The 9,321-nt window shown below is 40.8% G+C and overlaps 1 protein-coding gene across 1 annotated transcript in view; it reads left to right on the top strand.

The window, feature by feature from the left end:
• Positions 1 to 8,847, top strand: part of tm2d1 (TM2 domain containing 1) — a 20,740-nt gene extending 11,893 nt beyond the window's left edge. Inside the window, exons 5-7 of the mRNA XM_023271295.2 lie at positions 838 to 911; positions 5,151 to 5,293; positions 8,562 to 8,847. Coding sequence (XP_023127063.1) covers positions 838 to 911; positions 5,151 to 5,261 — 185 coding nt within the window. The 3' untranslated portion in view covers positions 5,262 to 5,293; positions 8,562 to 8,847. The remainder of the gene's footprint in view (positions 1 to 837; positions 912 to 5,150; positions 5,294 to 8,561) is intronic.
• The last annotated feature ends 474 nt before the right edge of the window (positions 8,848 to 9,321 follow it).

The following is a 9,321-nucleotide window of genomic DNA, read 5'->3' on the forward strand; positions in this document are numbered from 1 at the left end:
CACTTACAACACACACACATGTACAACACACACACACACACACACACACGTACAACACACACACACACACACACACACACACGTACAACACACACACACACACACACACACACACACACACACACACACACACACACACACACACACACACACACACACACACACACTCACTCGGCCTCTTTGTCCAGCTGCAGGTGTCTCATTAAAGGATAAAAACTGGTCCTTGTTGTATAAATCATAACTGTTATTTTCCGTGTTATTGTTGTGTTGTTGTTGTGCTGTTATTGTGTGTTGATCACACAAACACAAACAGATGAATTCAGGCTGAAAACACTGAATGTAGGAACAGTTAAACAGTTTTCATCAGAGTTTCAGAGAAGCTGCTGTTTCTGTAGAATCTGCTGAAGCTTTTAGCAAACAGTTTCTTCATCCAGTAATAATATAAAACCTTCTAACTGACTTCACGAATGCACAACACAACGTTTCTCTGCTGTTTAACTAGAACTGACCACTTTAAGACATTCGTAGCTAAAAAAAATCTGCTTCAACTCAACCTCAGAAACATCATCTGATGGATTTACAGACTAATCTGGTTTTTATTGAGCATCTTCTGCGTCTCTTTCTGACTGAAATGAATCTTTGTTCACACTGTGACAATATAGTAGTTTAGCATGATGCAGAAAATGTTTGATTATTGATTATAAATGTTTCATGTGTTTGATTATTGATTATAAATGTTTGATTATCGATTATAAATTGTTGATCTGTTTGATGGCAGCATCTTGTTCCTGCTCTAAATGTTCTTTATTTAACATCGACTCTCCTGTTTCCTCTCAGGACTGCTGAAGTTCTGCACCGTTGGTTTCTGTGGAATCGGGACACTGATCGACTTCATACTGATCGCCATGCAGGTGAGTCTGTGACCCGTCTGGTACTGGTCTGGTACTGGTCTGGTCTGGTAGAGGTCTGGTACTGGTTTGGTACTGGTCTGGTCTGGTAGTGGTCTGGTACTGGTTTGGTACTGGTCTGGTCTGGTAGTGGTCTGGTACTGGTTTGGTACTGGTCTGGTCTGGTAGTGGTCTGGTACTGGTTTGGTACTGGTCTGGTCTGGTAGTAGTCTGGTACTGGTTTGGTACTGGTCTGGTCTGGTAGTGGTCTGGTACTGGTTTGGTACTGGTCTGGTCTGGTAGTAGTCTGGTACTGGTTTGGTACTGGTCTGGTCTGATAGTGGTCTGGTACTGGTCTGGTACTAGTCTGGTACTGGTTTGGTACTAGTCTGGTACTGGTCTGGTCTGGTACTAGTCTGGCACTGGTCTGGTCTGGTAGAGGTCTGGTAGCGGTCTGGTACTAGTCTGGTACTGGTCTGGTACTAGTCTGGTCTGGTACTGGTCTGGTCTGGTAGAGGTCTGGTACTGGTCTGGTAGCGGTCTGGTACTAGTCTGGTACTGGTTTGGTACTAGTCTGGTACTGGTCTGGTACTAGTCTGGCACTGGTCTGGTACTGGTCTGGTCTGGTAGCAGTCTGGTACTGGTCTTGTTTGGTAGTGGTCTGGTACTAGTCTGGTACTGGTTTGGTACTAGTCTGGTACTGGTCTGGTACTGGTCTGGTCTGGTAGCAGTCTGGTACTGGTCTTGTCTGGTAACTGTCTGGTAGTGGTTTGGTACTGGTTTGGTACTAGTCTGGTACTGGTCCGGTAGTGGTCTGGTACTAGTCTGGTACTGGTTTGGTACTGGTCTAGTACTGGTCTGGCATTGGTCTGGTCTGGTACTAGTCTGGTACTGGTTTGGTACTAGTCTGGTACTGGTCTGGTCTGGTAGAGGTCTGGTACTGGTTTGGTACTGGTCTGGTCTGGTAGTGGTCTGGTCTGGTAGAGGTCTGGTACTGGTTTGGTACTGGTCTGGTCTGGTAGTGGTCTGGTACTGGTTTGGTACTGGTTTGGTCTGGTACTAGTCTGGTACTGGTCTGGTACTGGTCTGGTCTGGTAGCAGTCTGGTACTGGTCTTGTCTGGTAACTGTCTGGTAGTGGTTTGGTACTGGTTTGGTACTAGTCTGGTAGTGGTTTGGTAGCAGTCTGGTAGCAGTCTGGTACTGGTCTGGCACTGGTCTGGTAGCGGTCTAGTACTGGTCTGGTAGCAGTCTGGTACTGGTCTGGCACTGGTCTGGTACTGGTTTGGTACTGGTCTGGTAAAGGTCTGGTAGAGGTCTGATAGTGATCTGGTAACAATCTGGTACTGGTTTGGTACTGGTCTGCTAGAGGTCTGGTACTGGTCTGGTGGAGGTCTGGTACTGGTTTGGTACTGGTCCGACCTTTAGAACAACACACGTAGGAAGCATTTTCTACACAGTCAGTCAATGAAACCACAAAGATCAGCATCAATATTATTGATTATTGATTAGATTATAAATCTGTCACTTTTTAAATATTTGAACTTCTTCAACGTCTTCCATCAACATAAACTCAATATCTGGGGGGTTTAGAACTAAATGCGACCTTTTGCTGAAGGATGTTTTTCACAGTTCTGTTCAGTTTCATGCATCAGATGTTAAATTATCCATCAGATGAATCAATAATGAGAATAATCGACTCCTGGTTTGTTGTTTTAAGAGTCGCTGCTCTCAGGAACCTCCTGTCGTGTTTTAGCTGCAGAACAAACGGCTTCTGCTTATTATTTACATCGTCCAGCTGAGGGATGAAGCTTCTAATGGACTCGGCAGACGGATGGAGGAGGGAAGCCGGAGGTGAGGGGACGAATCGCTCCGTCCTGCCGAGGCGTTTTAGATAATAGCGGCCGGAGATCCATCACTGGAGGCTGACGGGAGGAAGGACGGATGGATGGTCGCACTAATGGTCCGTTTAAACCTGGACGGGTTTGACGGATCAGAGAGTTCTACGTCAACTTAATGTGATCATTAACCCTCTGAGACGTCCTCAGAGACGCTCCGGTTCTCAAACCTGTTGGGAACGACGCATAGAAATCTACAGATATCTGACTTCAGACGCTTTTTTTTAGTTTCTGTCTCCCTGTAAACACTGCCTGCAATTCAGCTGAAAAGTCCTGACATTTTTGTTGTGATCGTTCCTTTACGATTTCCATTTACAAACACCTCTCTTGCTCTCTATCACAAGACAAGATGGAAAACAACAAAAACAAGACAGACAACAACAAAAACGAGATAGAAAATGACAAAAACAAGACAGAAAACGACAAAAATGAGACAGAAAATGACAAATACAAGAAGAAACGACAAAAACGAGACAGAAAATGACAAAAACAAGACAAAACAACAAAAATGAGACAAAAAATGACAAAAACGAGATAGAAAATGACAAAAACAAGACAAAAAATGACAAAAAGAAGACACAAAATTACAAGAACAAAACACAAAATGACAAAAATGACATAAAACGACAGAAACAAGACAGAAATTAAAAAACGAGACAGAAAACGACAAAAACGAGACAGAAAATGACAAAAACAAGACAGAAAGCGACAAAAATGAGACAAAAAATTACAAAAACGAGACAAAGCGACAAAAACGAGACAAAATGACAAAAACGAGAGAAAATGACAAAAACGAGATAGAAGATGACAAAAACGAGATACAAAATGACAAAAACGAGACACAAAATGACAAAAACGAGACACAAAATGACAAAAACGAGAGAGAAAAGGAAAAAAGAAGACTTAAATGTCAGACGGTCCTTGAATCCATCATCATCATCGCGTGTTTCCATGAGGAGAATTAACAAATTTAAGCTGACAAACATGGCATTTCAAACCACCAAAACTGAAACAAGACTCTAAATAACCACAAAAAATCTGTAAAAATACCAGAAATAGAAGTGAAGCGACCAAAAAAAGAATCCAAACACACCACAAAGAGCCACAAAAACAGCCCGTAATGCAAAACAACCACAAAAAGACGGAAAACAACCGCGCAAAATCCACCATAAAATAAATGCAGCAGAAGAGGTGAACAGAGGAGCAAGTTGTTGGAGATCCATTCAGCATGGTGAAACATCTTCTACTGATGTTGAACGGAGTAGAGAGAAGTCTGCAAACACGGAGATAGAAAAACATCTACAGGATGAGGAGGTGAAACCACCACAAAGAGACACAAAATGACAAAAAGAAGATGCAAAGTAAACTCAAAACTGTTCCAAAGACGCAAAAATGACCAGAACGAGACAAAAAAAGCAACAAAAACAAGATAAAACGACACAAGGAGACACAAAATGATAAAAAACAATACAGAAAACAACAAAAAAGAGACACAAGACAACCAAAAAGAGACAAAACTGTCCCAAAGACGCATAACATGACACAATACAACCAAAACAAGACAAAATGAGACAAAACAAAACCTCAAAACAACACAAAGTAAGAAAAGTGAGATAGAAAATGTTCAGAGATGAAACTGCCCCAAAAATGTGACACACAACAAGAAAAACAAGTTATGAAATGAAAGAAGGGAGACAAATATAGAAAAAGACAAGAGAAAATGAGCAGAAAGAGAAAAAAATGTCAAAAAGATGCTTGAAAGTGAGACACAAAACAACAAAAGGGGGGAAAAAAACAAAGAAAAAAGGTCTGTAGAGGCTGGAAACATGGAGATAGAAAAACATCTACAGTATGAGGAGAAAAACAACCACAGAGACACAAACCGAGATAGAAGACAAAAAAAGGAGACACAAGGTAAACTTAAAACTATTCTAAAGACGCATAAAATGACCAAAACCAGACAAAAAAGAAAAAATTAGACAAAATGACACAAAGGAGACACAAAATGATAAAAACAATACAGAAAACAACAAAAAGGAGACATAAAATGACAAAAATGTAGCACAAACAGACAAAAAACTGTCACAAAGGCACTCCAAAATAAGACACAAAACAAACGGAGAAAACAAAGAGAAAAAGTCTGTAGAGGAAACATGGAGATAGAAAAACATCGCCAGGATGAGGAGATCTTTCTTCTCTCTGGTTTCCATCGTTGTGAGTCCTACTGCCAGAAGACATCTCCATCGTTCTCTCTCCTTCTTCATGATGTTCTGGTTCCTCAGAGCTGCAGGACTTTAGATTAAAATGATCCAGAAACCTCTCAGAGTTAAACAGCTGTTGTCTCTTTGTGTTGTGTTTGTATTGCAGATTGTGGGTCCAGCAGACGGATCCAACTACATTGTGGATTATTACGGAGCCCGACTGACCCGTCTGTCCATCACCAACCAGACCTACAGGAAGCCTCACCTGTCCCTGTGAACACACCTGGACACACCTGGACCCACAGCACTGTGAGTTCAGACAACAAGCTCAGAAAATGTTGTTACTAAATATTCAAGATTTATTTAAATGTGGATTTTTTTGTAATTCCCAAACAACAACAAGACTTCAGAGTAGCTCCAAAATTACAAAACAACCAGATAAAGACAAGCAGTGACCACAAAGAGACGCAAAACAACCACAAAGAGACACAAAACAACCTGAAAGATACACAAAACAACCTCAAAGATACACAAAATGACCACAAGAAGACACAAAACAAGCACAAAGACACAAAACAACCACAAAGAGACAAAAAACAACAACAAAGAGACACTAAACAACCACAAAGAGGCATTGTTTTGTGTCTCTTTGTGGTTGTTTTGTGTCTCTTTGTGGTTGTTTTGCATCTCTTTGTGGTTGTTTTGTGTGTCTTTGTGGTTTTGCGTCTCTTTGTGGTCGCTTTGTGTCTCTTTGTGGTTGTTTTGTGTCTCTTTGTGGTTGTTTTGCGTCTCTTTGTGGTTGTTTTATGTCTCTACGTGGTTGTTTTGTGTCTCTGTGGTTGGTTTGTGTCTCTTTGTGGTTGTTTTGCGTCTCTGTGGTTGTTTTGTGTCTCTGGTTGTTTTATGTCTCTCTGTGGTTGTTTTGTGTCTCTTTGTAGTCATTTTGTGTCTCTTTGTGGTTGTTTTATGTCTCTTTGTGGTTGGTTTGTGTCTCTTTGTGGTTGTTTTGTGTCTCTTTGTGGTTGTTTTGTGTCTCTTTGTGGTTGTTTTATGTCTCTTTGTGGTTGTTTTATGTCTCTTTGTGGTTGTTTTGTGTGTCTTTGTAGTTGTTTTGTGTCTCTTTGTGGTCGTTTTGTGTCTGTTTATGGTCGTCTTGCATCTCTTTGTGGTTGTTTTATGCCTCTTTGTGGTTGTTTTGTGTCTCTTTGTGGTTGTTTTGTGTCTCTTTGTGGTTGTTTTGCGTCTCTTTGTGGTTGTTTTGTGTCTCTTTGTGGTTGTTCATTTATCAGAACTGAGCTCTGGTCTCCTGCCTGATGAATCCTAAAAGTTAGCTTGAAGTCGGTTTATTCAATGAGACAAACTGAAACTTCACAGATAAAAGCTAAAGTGAACTTTGAGTGAACTGAACCTTTATCGGTTGGATTTCAGCTCCTTTATTCCCTCAGAAACCTGCTGCAAGGTGACTTTATCTGATATTTAACTAGTGCGTCCTCAGAGACCAGAGCGTCTCAGGAAATCCGTTTCAGGACATATTTTCATTTATTTAAGACACATTTTAGAAGTAAGACAGATCAGAGGAGAGGAACCAGAGCAGGAGTTTGATTTTAATGTCTCCTCTCCTAGTTTCTGTCCTTTCTGTCTCAACTAGGGCTAATCGATGAGGGGAAACATCTGGTTTTTATATTACATTTAGCATATTTAAATGCTCCTTAAGCCAGTTTAACCTCTGGGTCAGAATCACTGCTGAACACACAGTCAATCTGCAGACGGCACTGTTTAAACTTTCAATCTATAATCAATAAACTGTTCATTCCTGGTCCTTAATTGAAAAGGAGCTCACTGCTTTATCATCTTGAGCATTGTTATCTTTATTTTGTATATTTAGTCTTTTTTTATCGTCTTCATCTTTATCTCCTCCTGCTTCTGTCTGCTGAGCTGCTCTCATGTTTGACTCGACGGATCAATAAAGTTGATCTTCATCTTTTACATCATCCATCGTGATCAATAACAGCAGAATGTCAGCATGACCCAATCTCGACATGAAGCAGAACTCCATGACATCATTTATTAACGATATTTCTGTGCAATCATAAATGTAGTTTTACAATATATACACAATATTTAGCTGGATTTAATCATTTAGTGTCTCTTTGTGGCGCTTTTTATTTAAAAACCGCCACAGAGAAACACAAAACGACCACAAAGAGACACAAAATGACCACAAACAGACACAAAACTACAAAGAGACAAAACAAACACCACAAAGAGACACAAAATGACCTCAGAGACACAAAACAACCACAAAGAGACACAAAGCAACCAGAGAGACATGAAACGACCACAGAGAGACAAAAAACAACCAGTGAGACACAAAACGACCACAAAGAGACACAAAATGACCACAAAGAGACAGAAAACAACCACAAAGAGACAGAAAGCAACCACAAAGAGACACAAAGCAACCAGAGAGACACAAAACAACCACAAAGAGACAAAAAACAACCACAAAGACATAAAACAACCACAGCTTTAAATGTGTGAAGCTTCAGTTTGTCTCGTTGAATAAACAGAGTCTAACTTTAGGATTCATCAGGAGATCAGAGTTCAGTTCTGATGAATAAAATCAAAGCTGACTAAAGCTACAAACAGACAAACTGCAGCTCTGATGGTTAAAACTGAACATCTAATGACTGCAGAGGAGCTGTAGGAAGACATGACAGAGGAAACCTGCTGCTTTAAAACATCTGCAGAACAACATCTGGGTCAGTCAAATGTTTGGTCTGGATCATCACTTCTTCAGCTGGAAACCTAAGTTTCTAAATATATGTGAACCGATAGGAGACACTGATTCAAAGAAAACCTCTAAGTTCAGTATTTAAGAGGCTCCCGGAGCTCCTAGTTTGGCCTCCAGAGGCTCCCGGAGCTCCTAGTTTGGCCTCCAGAGGCTCCTGAAGCTTCAAGTTTGGCCTCCAGAGGCTCCTGAAGCTTCTAGTTTGGCCTCCAGAGGCTCCTGGAGCTTCTAGTTTGGCCTCCAGAGGCTCCTGGAGCTTCTAGTTTGGCCTCCAGAGGATCCTGGAGCTTCTAGTTTGGCCTCCAGAGGATCCTGGAGCTTCTAGTTTGGCCTCCAGAGGCTCCTGAAGCTTCTAGTTTGGCCTCCAGAGGCTCCTGGAGCTTCTAGTTTGGCCTCCAGAGGATCCTGGAGCTTCTAGTTTGGCCTCCAGAGGATCCTGGAGCTTCTAGTTTGGCCTCCAGAGGCTCCTGGAGCTTCTAGTTTGGCCTCCAGAGGATCCTGAGCTCAGTGAAGATCTGAAACCTTCTGCAGAACATCCTGAAAACATCCCAGAACCTGAAGATCTGTAGAAAGAGCAGCTGGAAGCTCCTTAGAGAGGAGACGAGGTTTAAACGGGTCACAGTTACTGTCTTGAAGTTCTTTAAGATTTAAATAAAAGCTCAAATTAATGTTGGTGTTGCTTCAACAATCATCAGAATAAATTCAGGAGAAGGAGCTGAACGTTCACATAAAACTGTTCATTAATAATTAACAACTAATTAAATGATGTTTTCTGTGTTTCTGCAGGTTCCTCCATCGGTCCTGTAAATTCTGAGAAGACGACTGATCAGCTCCCAACGTCCAGTTTAAACCTCTGTTTGCTGGTAGAAAGGATTTAATTTAAAGCTGTGAGGCGTTTAAAGGAACATTTGTGTGTTTTCATCCTGGTAACTGAACATATTCCTTCATTTGTTATCCTCCAGGTTTAGTTGATGCTAAATGCTGCTTCACTCCTCATTATTTCTGTCTTAAGTTATGATGTTTGTTTGTCCATAAAAGTCTTTGTAAATAAAGGTTTGTTTGTGTTGATCTACACCTGACTTTTGTGTTATTTGTATTTTAGGATAAAGTTGTTAAAATGAAGCTAAATCTGATTGTATATGTAGTTTTTATGAATTCATATTTAGTTTTTATGTTCAGGTTAAGCATCTGAGAGGCTGATCCAGTGTCAGTCTAACTGAGGAGGAGAAAATAAAAGGCGTTAAACTTCAGCATCAGTTTATTTCTAATTTACAGAAAAAATGTTTTTAGCTTCAGCTGTGGAGGATTTTAGTTCATTCTGAGACACGAATTTCCTGATTAATTATTGCTGTGCGTGTGTGTGTCCTCAGCAGCCGTGTGTTTTTCATCAAAATTCAATTATCGTGTAGAAACACGCTTCACAGGATTCACAGCTCAGGAGGAAGAGAAGCAGCAGCAGGAGATACAAGAGAGTGTGTTAAAGTGTGTGTGTGTTCTAGTGTGTTATAGTGTGTGTATTAAAGTGTGTGTGTCTGTGTGAGTTGGG

The sequence above is a fragment of the Amphiprion ocellaris genome, chromosome 2, assembly GCF_022539595.1.
Source record: "Amphiprion ocellaris isolate individual 3 ecotype Okinawa chromosome 2, ASM2253959v1, whole genome shotgun sequence".
In the NCBI taxonomy this organism is placed as follows: Eukaryota; Metazoa; Chordata; class Actinopteri; family Pomacentridae; genus Amphiprion; species Amphiprion ocellaris.